Below are 17,796 nucleotides of genomic sequence, written 5' to 3'. Positions count from 1 at the left end.
GATGCCAAAATCAATCTCTCGCTCTGGAGGAATACCTGGAAGTTCATCTGGAAATACATCTGCGTACTCTTTGACTACTGGAATATACTGAAGTGTAGGTATCTCAACATCTACATCTCTAACTCGCACAATATGATAAATGCACCCTTTTGCGATCATTTTCCTCGCCTTCAAATAGGAAATAAACCTACCTCTCGGTGTCGCTGTATTACCTACCCATTCAAGGACTGGCTCACCCAAAAAATGAAATCTGGCTGTCTTTGCTCGACAATCAACTATGGCATAACAAGCTGCCAACCAGTCCATGCTTATGATAGCATCAAAATCCAATATCTCTAGCTCAACTAGGTCGACTGAGTTCTGACAACTACAAACTGTCACCATATAACCTTGGTAAACCTGTCTAGAAATAATAGATTCTCTGACCGGTGTAGATACCGCAAAAGGATCATTTAGTATTTCAGGCACTATACCAAACTTCCTCGCGACAAAGGGGGTAATACATGAAAAAGTAGATCCTGGGTATATCAAGGCGTAAGCATCGTGAGAGCAAATGGTCAACATACATGTCATAACGTCTGGTGAAGACTCCTGGTCCTGTCAACCCGCTAAAGTATAGCTACAATTCTGGTTAACACCTGAACTGGAACCTCTACCTCTACCTCAACTTCGACCACCCAAAGACTAAGACTCGCGCCCCGAAGGATGCACAGACATATATGATCCTGTTGCTGAAATCATTGGTTGTGCCATACCCCAAAATCTCTATTTGGGCAATCTCGCTTCATATGCCCCGGATGTCCACATGTATAACAAGCATCGGCTCGGCATTGGCCCAAGTGTCCTCTACCACAGATGTCACATCGCGGCAGAAATGACCATGTCTGCCCTAAACCTCGACGTTGCTGCAAACCCGATGCTCGTGAGCTGTCACCTAGTCCTGACTGAGTATAATGGTCATACTTGTAACCATGTAACTAAGGTGGCGGAGGACTAGGTGGCCGTCAATACTGAGGCCTATAACTACCCTAAAACTGCTTCTCAGACCTAGCAAATCTCATCCTCTTACGCTGCCCTGACTTAGTCCTCTCTGTACCCTGCTATCGATGCCTACCTCTTTCTATATTTTGGGCGAATGCCTGAATCCGGGAGATATCCATACTATCCTGTAGTGCAGCGGTGGCACATGCCTCAATCAGCTCTAGGGCCAACCCTACTATAAACCTATGGATCCTGTCCCGCATAGTAGCAACTATGGATGGTGCCTATCCAGCCAATGAGTCAAAACGGAGACTATACTCTCAAACACTAATATTGCCCTTTTTGAGGGCTAGAAACTAATCGACTCGAGCCTGTCGAATCTCTCGCGGTAAGTACTGGTCAATGAAGGCATCTAAAAAATTCTCCCAAATAGCTGGAGATGCATCACGTCGCCTAGACCTCTCCCATCCCTCGTACCAAAGAATGGCTATATCTCATAGTCAAAAAACTGTTAGCTCAACTGCCTCTTTCTCCGTGGCATGCATAATCCGAAAGATCTTGTGAAGTTAATCTATGAAATCTTGCGGGTCCTCCCTCTGATCTGTCCCCGTGAACTCTGGGGGACTCAAAGCAATAAACTCTCAGACCGTTGAACTCCCAGACCCCTCAGAAGATCCTGCACTAGCGGGTGCCCTAGCTTGTTGCTGGGTAGCTACCAATTGTGTCAACAAATACACCGCACTCCTCAAGTCCTGATCTGATGGAAGCAGAGGGAGAACTGGATTGTGCGGTCTCCCTAGGAATCTCCTCAGGTGGTGGAGGAGCCGGTAATGGTTGAGTAGGGGTCTCTCTTTGGGCCTCAGATTGGGCCTCATCTACTAGGGGTACCCTGCTGGGCCCCTCACCTACTGCTATATCTCTCCTCTGACTAGTCGTAGTCTTCCTAGTCACCATCATCTGTGCATGCAAATGCCAACACGTAAGTTTAACTCAAATTTCGTATAACTCAGTTCTACAGCACGATTTAGATTTGAAAGAAAAGTAACCAACTCCTAAATGCCCTGTGTCCCCTGCTTATATAATGTGGTGTACAACACTTCTATAAACAAGACCCTACTAGACACGGCTTGTAGACTCCCTTGGATAGAACTGCTCTGATACCACTTTTGTCATGCTCCAAACCTGGGGGGGCAAGACCGGCACCCGGTGCCTCATTTATCCTTGCGTGCGACTAAGGGACTCTGAACATATAATGTCATACTTTGGCCATGGGGCCACATTGCAAGACAATTTGCGAAGTAAAATATATAACCGAACGGAAACTACTGCTGACTAAACATCAATATAAAGCTAGGCCGACAAGGTCGTTATAGCTACTACGGCTGAAAAACCAACAAAATATACATACAAAGCCTACAAGCCCAACATACTGCACTAACTGATAGGATATGTCTACAAGCCTCTACCGCTGGATATACTGTGATCGGAATAGGGCCCCAAACTACCCATAACCTATATACATATATATACAGGATGTACACAAAACTCTAGACCCGGCAACTCCGAAGGACATGGAGCTTACCGATAAAGCTGAACTCGGGCAACACCTAATAAGGAGGTCTACCCGTCTGTCTGTCTGAACCTGCATGCATGAAATGCAGCATCCCCAGAAAAAGGGACGTCAGTACGAAATGATGTACCGAGTATGCAAGGCAATAAAATAACTGAAAGCTTAAACTGAACTGATAATATAATACTGAAGTAACTGGGAGTCAAAGATAATCTGAAGATATGCTTACCTGCTGATACTGACTCAACTCTCTCAATATAATAAGTAAAATAGTTGTCTGTCCCTATAAGGCTCGATATATATAGTTATATATATATATATAAAACTGATCTGTCAAAGTAGGCTCACTCATAGAAGCTCGGCCATACTAGGTTCTGTATCTCGGCCAACTAGGCTCGCTCATAGGTGCTCGGCCACAGCAGGCTCGGTATATAACTTACCATCTGATCAGAGGTTGCCCAATAAGGGCTTACCCATCGATTATAGCTCGATGGTAATGAAAATACTGTAATACTATATATATAGGCTCTCTGCTCTCTTGACTGGAAGAAGACAATACTCAATTAAATATGAAGTCCCGATAAGGGAAATACTGTAATTTATGAGACTAGGATAATGTATATAAATTCGGGAGTATGAACTTCTCTTTATGCCTCATTATCAAACACATGTAATTAGGAGATCGTGCCAACATGAAGGAAGGGCTTAGCCTTAACATACCTGGAGTAGGGAAAAATCCGTATGATATTCTTGAGAAGGATTGCACCGTACTCCCTTAGAATTGCAAAATCTCTTTGTTATTGCATAGTGCAATTTAGTATGAATTCCTTTACTAATCCAAGAATTGTCGTTGCTATTGTAATACGAAGTTTCATATAAATTGCAAAATTCCCTCACATTCGTTCCTTGTTTTGCCTTTCTGTATAATTCCCTCACCAAAATGAATTTGATATCCATTGAAGAAAAGTTAGAGATGACTAATATAAACTCCACTTCTTACATGTTGGCAAGGGATGGCTTAAGAATGTTGTCCATATGCCTCCTAATTTAATTGTCTAAAGGCAAGAGTCACTTAAATCTTCCTCCACTTGCTGCCACGTGGGGGGGCTTTGTCCCCACCTACAATTATCCAGAAATCCTTAATTACATGGTTAATCTCCCGTTAAATCAATAATTAACCAATTACCCACATAATTAAAAATTATCTCAAATTACTTAAAATGCTACTCATTTTTAATACACTTTATACATCATACTATCATGGTCATATGGTACTTTGTATGGTACTAGTCCATAAATATCGGGTATTATAGATTGGACCGTATTTTATCCCAAATCGACAACCTTCAACGAAACTCATTTTCTTTGATTCGTTTACCCTTTTTTCTTTCACGACACTTACTTATTGCTTGTTATAAATAGCATAAATGCTTATAATCTCAAGAAAATCTCATCCCCGAGTCTACGTCAATTAACTGAAGATGAAACTTTAACGTACGAAAATGCGAGACGTAACACAAACCTTGTTGAAATTTCTTGCAAAAATTAGCCGTGAACTGTGCCCCCCGATCTGAGATAATAGAAACTGGAGTGCCATGTAACCTGGCTATTTCCTTGATGTAAAACTGAGCATATTGTTCTGTTGTATCAGTAGCCTTAATAGGTAAGAAGTGTGCTGATTTCGTGAGTCAATCCACAATCACCTAAATCGAGTCGAATTTGCGAGGAGTGCGAGGTAGCCCTACCACAAAGTCCATATTGATCATCTCCCACTTCCACATTGGAATCTCTATGTTTTGTGCCAACCCATCGGGCCTTTGGTGTTCGGCCTTCACTTGTTGACAATTTGGACATCTTGCCTTAAAATCTGCTACATTCATCTTCATATCGTTCCGCCAATAGACTTCCCTAAGATCATGATATATTTTTATAAAGCTCGGGTGCACGGAATACCTAGAAGTGTGAGCCTCGGTCATGATTCTTTCCCGGAGACTATCCACATTTGGAATACATAGACGCCCTTGGTACCTTAGGGTACCCTCATCCACGCCAAGAGAAAAGGCCATGGTCTTATGTTTATGAATCCCCTCATTTAGTTGTACCAACAATGGATCGTTGAATTGCTTCTCCTTGACTTTCACCACAAGCGACGATTCAGCCCTATTTTGCATAATCACCCCTCCTTCACTAGAGTCCGCAAGACAAACTCCCAAACTAGCTAACCGATGAACCTCCTTGGCCAACGGCCTTTGATATGCCTCCAAGTGAGCCAAACTACCCATATATTTCTGGCTAAGAGCATCCGCCACAACATTGGCCTTCCCCGGATGATACAGAATATCGATGTCGTAATCCTTGAGTAACTCAAGCCATCTCCTCTGCCTCAAATTCAATTCCTTCTATTTGAAAATGTATTGTAGGCTCTTATGGTCCATGAATATATCTACATGGACCCCATACAGATAATGACGCCAAATCTTCAATACAAATACCACCGCCGCAAGCTCTAAGTCATATGTCAGATAGTTCTTTTCATGATTCTTGAGTTGTCTAGAATCATAAGCTATCACCTTGCCATGTTGCATTAATACACACCCAAGACCGATCTTTGAAGCATCACAATATACCACAAATCCATCTGTACCCTCTGGTAGAGTCAACACCGATGATGTAGTTAATTTTGATTTTAACTCTTGGAAGCTCCTTTCACAAGCATCTGACCATTGGAACTTAACCGCCTTCTGCGTCAATTTAGTCAACGGAGAGGCAAGAGTGGAGGATCCCTCCACAAACTTCCTGTAACATCCAGCTAAGCCCAAGAAACTGTGAATCTCTGTTGTGGTAGTAGGTCTAGGCCAATTCTTCACAGCTGAAATTTTCTGCGGGTCAACCTCAATTCTTTCTCTAAAGACAACATGACCCAAGAACGTGATAGATCCAAGCCAAAATTCACATTTTGAAAATTTTGCATATAACTGGTGCTGATATAGAGTTTGCAAAACTGCCCTGAGATGATCGGCATAGTCCTCCTGACCCCACGAATAAACAAGAATATCATCAATAAACACTATTACGAAGGAGTCGAAGAAAGGTTTGAAGACCCAATTCATAAGATCCATGTAAGTTGCGGGAGCATTTGTTAGCCCAAAAGACATTACCAGAAATTCAAAGTGCCCATACCGGGTCCTGAAAGCTGTTTTCGGAATATCCTGCTCCATGATCTTCAATTGGTGATACCCCGATCTCAAATCGATCTTGGAGAAGTACTTAGCACCCTGCAATTGATCAAATAAGTCATACATCCTTAGCAGTGGGTACCTATTTTTTATTGTAACCTTGTTGAGCAACCGATAGTCAATACGCATTCTTAGTGACCCATCATTCTTTCTTACAAACAGAACTGGTGCGCCCCAAGGCGACACACTCGGCCGGATGAAACCCTTCTCTAATAAATCTTTCAATTGTTCTTTTAGCTCCTTCAATTCTGCTAGTGCCATTCTGTAGGGTAGAATAGATATAGGTTGTGTGCCTGGCATCATATCAATCCCAAAATCAATCTCCCTATCTGGCGGGATACCAGGGAGATCATCCGAAAATACCTCCAAAAATTAATTCACAATAGGCACAGACTCAAGTATAGGTGCCTCGCATCAGTGTCCGTAACCCGAACCAAATGGAAGATACACCCCTTATTAATCATCTTTGTGGCCTTAAGGTAAGAAATAAACATACCCTTCGGCACCACATCATCCCCCTTCCATTCAATCAATGACTCAGTTGGAAATTCAAACCTAACGGTTCTGGTTCGACAGTCAAGCTTTGCGAAACATGAATAAACCCAATCCATCCCCATTATTACATCAAAATCAACCATCCCCAATTCAATGAGATCGGCCATGGTGTCCCGACCACGCATCATGACAACACAATCCCTATAAACCTGTGCGGACACAATAGACTCACCAACCGGAGTAGATACAAAGAATGACTCATGGAGTTGTTCTGGTTCTATCCCAAATTCCATAGCAACATAAGGAGTAACATAGGTCAAAGTGGAACCGGGATCAATAAGAGCATACACATCATGAGATTGGACAGTCAATATACATGTGACAACATCTAGAGAAGCCTCTGAACTCTAGCAACCCCTCATAAGATAGAAATGGCTAGGTCCTCCCGAACTCTGTGTGCCACCCCTAGCTGTACCACGCCTTGCGATTGCTGGGGTGCCTCGATCTGGAGGAGGTGTTATGGATGTAGTAGTTGTAGAACTAGTTGGCTGAGCTACACCCCTGCCTATGCTCTGGTGAGACGAACAACAATCCCTTTGAATGTGACCCCTCATTCCACACCCTTGGCATATGGGCTGGTCCATATAGCAGATCCCAAAACGCATCTTCCCGCACCTAGGGCATGGGGGCCTCCGCTGCTGCTGAAATCTCCTACCAGACCGACCCTGCTGGTAGGATCCCCTGTTGCCCTGGCTGGGCCTAAAATGGTTCCCATGTTGCTAACTGGGCCCTGATGGCAGTGAACTAATTGAATACTGAGCAAAAGACTAGGATGGCCCTGATGAACCTCCCCTGAAAGTTGTCCTACCACCACCACCAGAAGTACCATTGAAGTTGCCCGCTGACCGGGCCTTGTTGTTACTCTCTTGCTCCATTTTATTCTTCAGTTTGCGGGTCTCTATGGTTTGAGCAAATGCCACCATCTTACCATAGTTCATATCAAAATTCAAGGCAGTTGTAGCGGCCTCATTAATAACCAAGGGGCTAAGGCCCTGCACAAACCGGCGCACTCTAGCCTCCACAGTAGGCAACATGTAGATGGAATATTTGGACATGCGTGTGAATCTCATATGATACTCCCACACACTCATGCTACCTTGTTTCAGGTTCTCAAACTTAGTGGCATGGGATGCCTTAGTCTCGGCAGGAAAAAAATGATCAATAAATACATCGGCAAACTCACTCCACCTCGCCGGAGGGCTCCCCTCCTCACGAGAATCCTCCCATATCTCAAACCAAGAATAGGCCACCCCTTTCAGGCGGTAGGAGGCCAACTCTGCTCCCCCCGTCTCAGTAGCCCGCATAACTCGGAGGGTCTTGTGCATCTCGTCAATAAACTCCCGGGGGTCCTCCTGAGGATCAATACTTGTGAACACTGGAGGGTCCAACTGGAGAAATCTATTCACCCTGGAACTAGTGGAATCCCCTAGCTGACTAGAAGAAGTGGGTGCAACATCTGATCTCTGGGCCTGGGAAGCCACTATCTGAGCCAATATCTGTATGGCTTCCCTAAGATCCCTATCAGATACACAATGACCAGAAGCTGGGGATAATGGTGGAACTGGAATATCAATTGGAGGGATCATTACACCCTCAGTAGGTGCAGGAACTGGTACGGTCTACTCAGGTTTAGTGGAATCAGGCAGTGTAGTAGTCGGGGGAATATTCTCACCCCTCGGGTGCTCCCCCGCATCATAGAGTAAAGTATCAACTGCCACTCCTGGGTGGGATTGGCTCCTTGGCAAGTTCTTGCTTTTTTCCTGGGCGCCATATATTGAAAACTAGAGCAATGCGCGAGTTAAAGGAGGAACAATCTTACAATCAGCTTTATCGCACGATCTAGATCATCAAAGAAGGGAATTCCTAAATTCCCAAGTAGCCTCCTAATTATAGATGTGGTCGACAACACACCGATAAGAAGGACTCTACTAGACACGGCTCCGAGACATCCTAGGATACTTTAAAACCTTAGGCTCTGATACCAAGTTTGTCACATCCCGGCCTCAAGGAGCGCGACCGGCGCTCAACAGAGTTACCCCGGTCAAGCAAGCCTGCACAGTGCCATCTACCCAACTCACCCATGAATAAAGAGAAGAATACATTTCATTAATTAGACATTAAGAGGTCATGTTAATAACACCAGTTCATTTCCATTAGTTACGTCATTAACAAGTCTTCAAAACAGTACATTAAACAATCATAGTTAAAGTGGAATAGATAATACAATTACAACATTTTTAGTTAACCTTCCAAAAACATAGATACAACCCACACTATAACTACGGAGCCTCTAACAGGACCTAAAGATGGCTCAGACAGTGCCGGCAATAAGGCCCCGGCTATACCCCAAAATGCTATGTACAAAGAATAAGAGATACAGGACCCTTAAATGAAGTGGGGCTCACCAAATCAACTGAGGAGAGGGTTTGCTGCTATCACTGATCAATACCACCTGCTATGGAACCACCTGCATCCATTAAAGAAGCAGCGCCCCTTCAAAAAGGGACGTTAGTACATATGCAATAGTACTAGTATGTAAAACTAAACACCCTCTTAATAGGATGAGTAGCAGTAAACGGAGAATAAAACATGAAATCAATAATAAACACAGACGGTAACAAGGTGTCAAGTTAGGGGAAAGGTAAATTTCAAGTAAATCTTAGTAATTTAAGTTGGGAGATCTTAGCACTGATACACCACCGTGTTTTAGCATGGAGTCCGATCTCACCCCGAGACATATACTCACAATACCACCATGTATGCGGCATGGCGTCCGATCTCAGCCCGATCGACTAAGTCGTCTCACCACAATGTCGTGTGGGTCGACATCATATCACATCTCACTAGCAACAATCTAATCCTATTTAAGAGAAAATTTCTCAACACTCCAATCTCATCCTATACAAGGGGGAACAATCTCATCACATTAACACAGGGATTTACCCTTGAATCACTCCTACACCGACACGTGTAGTTTCGGGGTTAGGTTGTTCCGACCTACCCTTCCTCGGTGGATAAACAATACTCCTAAGGCATTTATTATTAAAAGTGTTTACCACTCCATTCATATTCTTTTACATGTCATTCATTTTATTTTCACCATTGGACATAACGCAATAATATTCTTGCCACATTGGCCGTACTTCATAATTCATGCTCACTATTCCACTTTCAAACATTAACACGGATTGTCAACAACAAACATTTCTATTCAAGACTTTAAGCACACATTTGAGCAATTTAGGGTCTTAAGCACATGTGATTTCTTACACAATTTGATATGATTACATTCATTTGGGCTTGACTTGAAGCCTCAACATTTTAATACATTTTCATACGTTGAACACGCTCCCGAAAAATAACATAACATGATAATAATACTCCGGAACATATTTTGAGCATATTCATATAAATACCTCGTTCGACACCAAACTTATTCATAAAAGTCAATTCATAATGGACAACTCGAGACTTACAAGAACATCGTGGGAATTCAATTATAAGAGAGAAGTTTAGCCAACATACCTTGCCTCGAGCTTTTTAAATTACTACAATATTCCGAAAATCTTAGCCACTTTGATCTATTTAGAGATATAGCAAAATTGAACACAAATTAGGAAAAAGTTCATTGTTCCAGCTCTCTTGAGCATTTTATCAAACACTAGGTGTGCATTAAGGTTTCAAGGTCCTTCTATGGTGGATTCTTTCACCCCCTCTATCCAAAGTTCACCCAAAAGAGTTCAACAATCCTCCCACTACCCTTGATAGTACATACATGTGAAAATAAATAACTCTCAAGCCCAAGAATTGCTTGGCTTATTACCTATTTTCTATTAGAATCACGAAATTGAGGACTATGGAGTAGAAACTTACCTTAAGGATGAAGACCTAATGAATTCTTCTTGAAATTTCTTCAACTTTGAGCAATAATTGGTGGATGATGAGCTTAGGAACTTTCCCTCTCACTCCTTGGTACTCCCTCTCTATAGAATGTATGTTTTTAATCTTTAAAATGATCCCCCAAGGTTGTTTTATAAGAATGGGGTCGGGTCCATAAATTAGAAAAAATGAAGCCCCGATGCAGATCTATGATCGTATATGCGACCGCATAACGCTTCTGCAATCTGTAAAATGGGACGCATATTGGCCCTCCAAAACTGGGCAAGTCTGCCCCACTCTGTGACCCGTCTGCGGTCGTATAATGCGCCGCAGAACTTCCCTCCGAAAATTTTCATGCTAGGTCTGCGATGAGTTATGTGGCCCTCAAAACGATTGTGCGGCCGCATAATGGACTGCATAATGGTCGAAAATTTTTGCCTAGTTCTCTACTTCAGTCTGCGGTCAATATGCGGTCCGCAGACCAGTTCTACGACCGCAGAATAGACCGTAGAATTGCCCTGTATTTCTAAAAAGATTACTTTAACTCCCCAACACACTATTCAACCCAAAAAGTCCGAACTATTTCAACAATCAATAGCGCATAAGTCTACCCAGGCATTACAAAACCTCGGGTTTTAGGTAAAATTATACGGGGCCTTACATGGTGACACTCGTTATATGGTGAGGGATTGCCCCAGACTCAGGCGGGTGCACCTCCATAGACCACTCAGGCACCACGTGCTCCACCGGGTCCTCAGGCTATGGTTACAACACCAGCTACCACTCCACTTGTACAGCTAGCTCAAGGTGGAGGTCGAGCAAGTAGAGGTCGCCCTAGAGGGAGAGGCCATGCCAGATATTATGCCATTCCTGCTAGGATGGAGGTAGTTGCATTCGACTCTATCATCACAAGTATTGTTCTGGTCTGTCGCAGAGATGCATCGGTCTTATTTGATCCAGGCTCCACTTATTCCTATGTGTCATCTTATTTTGCTCTGTATTTTGGTGTATCCTATGATTCTTTGAGTTCTCCTGTCTATGTCTCTACACCCGTGGGAGATTCTATTGTTGTTGACTGTGTGTATCGGTCGTGTTTGGTTGTTCTTTGTGGTTTTGAGACCAGAGCCGATTTACTGTTGCTCAGTATTGGATGTTTAGGCCTTGGACAACCAGTTTGTTAGATTGGATGTTTCCGAGCTGAGTCGAGTTTTGGCTTGTATGGTTTCTCAGTCTTTTATTTATGATCGTATCAGAGAACGTTAGTATAATGACCCCCATCTGCTTGTCCTTAAAGACACGGTTCAACACGGTGATGCCAAGGTGGTCACTATTGGAGATGACGGTGTATTATGGATGCAGGGTAGGCTATGTGTGCCCAATGTAGATGGTTTGCGTAAGTTGATTCTCCAGGAGGCTCACAGTTCGCGGTACTCCATTCATCCAGGTGCCGCGAAGACGTATAAGGACCTGAGGAAGCATTATTGGTGGAGAAGAATGAAGAAGGACATAGTGGAGTTTATAGCTCAGTGCCTAAAGTTTTAGCAGGTGAAGTATGAGCATCAGCAGCCAGGTGGATTGCTTCAGAAGCTAGAGATTCCGGAGTGGAAATGGGAGTGGATCACTATGGATTTTGTTATTGGGCTCCCACGGACTCAGAGGAAGTTTGATGCAGTTTGGTTGATTGTGGATAGATTGACCAAGTCAGCTCATTTCATTCCAGTGGTGACTACTTACTCTTCAGAGCAGCTGGCTCAGGTTTATATTCGCGAGATTGTCAGGCTTCATGGCGTGCCGGTATCTATCATCTCTGACTGGGGTACGCAATTTACATCGCAATTCTAGAGAGTTGTATAGCATGAGTTGGGTACTCGGGTGGAGTTAAGTTTAGCATTTCACCCTCAGACGGGCGGAGAGCCCGAGCACACTATTCAGATATTGGAGGATATGCTCTGTGTATATGTGATGGAGTTTGGGGGTTCTTTGGATCAGTTCTTGCCACTTGCGGAGTTTGCCTACAACAAGAGTTATCAGTCGAGCATTCACATGGCCCGTACAAGGCTTTGTATGGTAGGCGGTGCCGGTCCCCAGTGGGTTGGCTTAAGCCGTGAGGTAAGACTATTGGTACATACTTGGTTCAGGATGCTTTGGAAAAGGTTAAATTGATTCAGGATCGACTTCGTACAGCCCAATCCAGACATAAGAGTTATGCGGATCCAGATTGTGAATTGGAGGTCCGTAGTTGAATTAGGCTTGAAATGGCGAAAGTTGGAATTTTAGAAGTTTGACCGGGAGTGGATTTTATGGATACCGAGCTCGGATTGGGGTTTAAGGAGTTGGATTAGGTCCGTGGTGTCATTTGTGACTTGTGTGCAAAATTTGAGGTCAATCGGACGTGATTTGATAGGTTTCGGCATCGAATGTGGAAATTAGAAGTTCAAGTTCATTAGGCTTAAATCGATGCGTGATTCATGGTTTTAGCATTGTTTGATATGATTTGAAGACTTGACTAAGTTCGTATCATGTTTTAAGACTTGTTGGTATATTTGGTTCAGGTCCCGGGGGCCTCGTGTGAAGTTCGGACGATTATCTGATGAAGGTTGGGAGTTTAAAATTGCTGAAGTGCACAAGTTCTGGTGAAACTGCACCTGCGTAATTTTGATCGCAGGTGCGAGCTCGCAGAAGCGAGCACTGGAGCGTAGAAGCGACCTAGGATGGGGGTGTGCAGTGGTCGTAGGTGCGAGGAAATTTCCGCACATGCGTAGTCACAGATGCGGCGTGATGGGCACAGAAGCGGAGTTGGCCAGTGGGGGAGTTTGTGCAGGAGCGATGGAAATTCCGCACCTGCGATTGCGCAGATGTGGAGGTAGGATCGCAGTAGTGAAGGAAGCCTTGAGTCATATCCGCAGAAGCGGAGGATTTTTCGCAAAAACGGAACCGCATATGCGGTTAAGTTTTCACAAGAGAGAAAAGGCTAGACAGAACCTTAAATTCGAGGGTTCCGCGATTTTTCTTCATTTTTGAATATTCCAAGCTCGCATTAAGGCGATATTTTGAGGGATTTTCAGAGGTATTGTTGGGGTAAGAGTTCCTAACTCGTTTTTGATTAATTTTCACTAATCTATCTTCGATTTTTTTTATTTAATTAAGGATTTGGGTTAAAAAATTTGGAGAAAAAGGTGTAGAGTTCTTAGACCGAATTCTTGAGTTTGGAAAGGCGAAATGGGATCGAATTTGAATAATTTTTGTATGGTTGGACTCGATATCGAATGGGTGTTAGTATTTTATAATTTTGGTCGAGTTCCAAGACGTGGGCCTGAGTCAACTTTTTGGGGCGATTTTTTCAATTCTTGCTAAAATCATAATTTCATTATTTAGATTAGTTTTCATAGTTATATTTATAGTATGTAATTGTTTTTGGCTAGATTTGAGTCATTCGGAGTCGGAAAGTCGAGGGAAAGGCCTTCTTATTGATTGGTTGAGCGAAGTTTGAGGTAAGTGACGTGTCTAACCTTGTGTGGGAGAAATTCCCCTTAGGTTTTGGTACTGTGATGGTAATTTGCAATATGTGAAGGCCGTGTACGCGAGGTGACGAGTGCGTACACGGGCTAAATGTTGAAAATCCGATTTTGCTAAGTAGTTTTCTTTTATTTCCTTAATTGAGTTACTTTAGCATGTGTAGTCATCATGTTTAGCCTAATTTCACATGTTTATGTGTCTTATCTCTTATTTGTAACTTGTACAACATGCTTAGTTGAATTACTTGCTTCCTTGATTCCATATTCATTATTTAACTGTGGGATTCTTTGCTTGAAATACCATTGTTTCAATTGTTATGTTTTGGTTTTCGTGATTATTGTTGAGGTAAATGTTTGGTTGTGGCACGAGGTTTTTGCCGTGCGGATTGTTATTATGGCACGAGGTTTCTGCCGTACAGATTGTTATTGTGGCACGATATTTCTACCGTGCAGTTGTTATTGTTTGCACGAGGTTTCTGCCGTGTCGTTGTGATTATTGATACACATGGGTGGTATAAGAAAAATTGTGAGATATTTACTTTTAGGACTCCGAGGTGGTACCTCGGGAGTGCCCCTGTTGATTTCCTCTATTTGCTATATTGTTTGTTGTTGTTTTTCCTTAACTTGTAAGATTTTTGCTTCCGTACGTGTTGTATTCGTCTTATTTGATTTCGTGTTGTTACCTTTTGTAAATTTTTATTGTTACACTTCCCTGTCATTTTAACATATTATTATATCTTCTGCCTTGTTTCTTATTATTCTCAGTAGGGCCCTCACCTGACCACGTCACTACTCTACCGAGGTTAGGCTTGACACTTACTAGGTACCGTTATGGTGTACTCATACTATGCTTTTGCACATGTTTTTGTGCAGATACAGGTATATCCTATCAGCCTCGTTATTAGATTCTTGTGCTGCTGCTTGGCAACTTCAAGGTATACCTGCCCGCGTCCGCAGGCCTCGGAGTCCCCTTCTATCCCGTCTTTTCCTTATTTCTTTATGTTTTGATAGAGAGTGATGTTTAGGATATTTGCAACATTGTATCTAGAGCTTATGACTTATATCTACCCGGTTTTGGGAGTGGTATACACTTTGAGTTACAATTTTTACTTTATATAGTTGCTAACGTTTTGAGCTTTTAGATTATTATTTCAATTATTCCGCATGCTTGTTAGGCTTACCTAGTCTTAGAGACTAGATGCCGTCACGATATTTTACGGAGAGAAATTGGGATCGTGACAATAGCATGAACTAATACCTGATATTAGACATAGAAGTAACATAAAAGAAGCAGCTAAAGAGAACCAAAATGATCATAAATGGACAACAACTGCTAACACAAGGAAGAACAGCAACATGAAACGTTCTCACCAAAACTACTTGCAAAATGAGATAAACAACAAGAATCACAACGAGGTACCGCCTCATGTACAATAAGAATCACCGCCGAGGTACCGCCTCGTATAAATCAAGAATCACAACGAGGTACCGCCTCATATTCACATTTCTCAATTTCAATCACAATCTTTCCTTATACCGCCGCGTGAGCCTTACATTTAAAATAGGTTTTGAAAACAGTTTTCCCGAAATATCTACACATATTTTAGCCCACCTTATGACGTCGCGTGGCTTCACGTAGTTTCCCTACAAGCAACACACACATAAGTCCCATCTTATATCGCCGCATGCACATTAACCCCAAGCCTTATACTGACGCATGCACGTAAATATCACATCACAATAACAACTCGCACCACAAGTGCCCATATTTCACAACTTGCCAACGATCAACAATATCAATATTTCCACAACAATAGCCCATGGCTCCACCACAACAGTACAAGAAAATCAACAACAATAATGAATGTAAAATGCCCAACAAGGAAGATGTTTCAACAATACCAATTTTGCCTCAATGTGATAACGGCTTTCACAACCTCAACACCAACAACTCAACAATGAGATAATGTATAACCACGATATTAAATAATAATAACTCACAATGGAAAAGATAATGTATAATAATGACTTCAAATAATGGAATCAACAAGAAAAGAGATAACATGAACAATAACTTCAAGTAATGATAATCAAGAATGTAGGAGATAACACGAACAATAACTTCAAATAATGATAATTAACAATAAAGAGGTAGCATGTAACAATAAAAGAGGCAACAAGTTCAACTAAAACATGAGAGCAATTTATCAAGTAGGATGTAGAACAAGTGTTAAACAAGCCAATTAAGGCATGTAAGGATATACTAACATAAATAAGGATAGATTGACTATGAGAATTTAGAACATGGTATGTCATTTCAATTAAAGCATGGGAATAGTTTAAGTAGCTTAAACAGGTCGAATAGCACGTGCAACCCGTGTACCCACTCGTCACCTTGTGTACATGGCTTTCACATAGCACAAATGAATCAATCAATACCAATCCTAAAGGGTAGTTCTTCCACACAAAGTTAGGCAAGACACTTACCTCAACTAGACCAGTTCAACACTTGAAAATAGCTTTTCCCTTAAAATTCGCCTCCACACGGCTCAAATCTAACAAAAATCGACTTAATATCATCAAACAATAATAGTGAAATCAATTGCAATAGATAAAGCTAAGTTTTTTACACTTTTCCCAAAAAGTCAACAAAAGTCAACCCGGGGGCGCCCGATCAAAACCAGGGTCCAATGGTAGATTCCGACTGCGCATGACCCCACACGTTCATATATGTGATTAGTTTTAAAATCCGAGTCCAAATCGACTCTCAAAACTCAAATTATTTTCCAAAAACTTGACAAAGTTTCACAAATTTTCACTTTGATTCACATGATTTTGATGTTAAAATCTAAGATATGTTGATGGAATATGATTAGAAATATATTAGAATCACCTACCCAAGGTTTGTAGGTGAAAATCTCCTTTCCAAATTGACTCCTACCGAGTCCAGGGTTCAAAAATGAGAGAATAAGTTCAAAAATCCTGTCTCCCAGCCCTTTAACGAGCTGCAGATGTCGTATTAGCGATACAGGGTTCGCATTTGCGAACCCTCGCACTTGCGGACCAGGGCTCGCATTTGCAAACCCTGACAGCCTAAGTCAACATCGTATTTGCGATAAAGGCTTCGCAATTGCGAAGCTGGGAACTTCGCAAAAGCGAACAAATGTTTGCAATTGCGAACTTAGTCTAAAATCTGTTGCCTTCGCAAATGCGAAGGGATAGTCGTATTTGCGACAACTGCCCCATTTTTGACACCTTGGCAAATGCGACTCTGGTGTTCGCAATTGCGACACCAGAGCACCAGACACCAGATTTCTGCAATTTCAGTCCAAATCACTCCGGAACACGTTCGAAACTTATCCGAGCCCTCAGGGCTCCAAACCAAACCTCCACACAAGTCTAAAAACATCATACGAACGCCACGCGATCAAAACACAAAAATAACATCTAAACTACGAATCGAACACTAAAACGCATGAATTTTAAAGTAAAGTTCAAGAATTTCTAAAGTTACAACTAAACGTCCGAATCCTATCAAATCAACTCCAAACGACACTAAATTTTGCAGACAAGTTCCTATTCAAAGTCCCAAAATCAAATTCCGAGCTCGATAGCTAAAAGTCACCCTACGGCAAAACTTTTCAACTTTAAATTGCTAAATTTCGGCAAATCAACCTACGGACTTCCAAAATCAATTTCGGCCATACGCCTAAGTCTGAAATCACAATATAAAGCTATCCGAGTCATCAAAACACAGTAACGGGGTCGTTTTCACAAAAGTCAAAGTTTGTCAACATTTTCTAATTTAAACTTCTAAGTCAAGAATCAAAGATCCAAATCAATTCGAAAGCTCCCTGGAACGAAACTAACCGGCCACGCAAGTCATAAAACCATAAACACACATGTGCAAAGCATGAAAAGGGGAAACATGGCGCAATTACACAAAACGACCGATCGATTCGTTACGGTCTCTAAACTCAAATTTTAATTACTCGTTAAATTGTAAATATACATTGAGATTTACCCCCGTCATTACTCATTTATCAAATACTCGTCGGAT

The 17,796-nt window shown here is 42.1% G+C and overlaps 1 protein-coding gene across 1 annotated transcript; it reads right to left on the bottom strand.

Annotated features, from left to right (window-relative positions):
- Positions 1-7,109: 7,109 nt before the first annotated feature.
- LOC138905979 (uncharacterized) lies at positions 7,110-7,928 on the bottom strand. The gene has a single exon (XM_070194493.1). It carries the CDS (start codon positions 7,926-7,928, stop codon positions 7,110-7,112), a length of 819 nt encoding a protein of 272 aa, XP_070050594.1.
- Positions 7,929-17,796: the final 9,868 nt, after the last annotated feature.

This window comes from Nicotiana tomentosiformis, chromosome 2 (genome assembly GCF_000390325.3).
Source record: "Nicotiana tomentosiformis chromosome 2, ASM39032v3, whole genome shotgun sequence".
Lineage (NCBI taxonomy): Eukaryota > Viridiplantae > Streptophyta > Magnoliopsida > Solanales > Solanaceae > Nicotiana > Nicotiana tomentosiformis.
The sequence above is the reverse complement of the archived record's forward strand: the minus strand, read 5'-3'. Positions and strand labels throughout refer to the sequence as shown.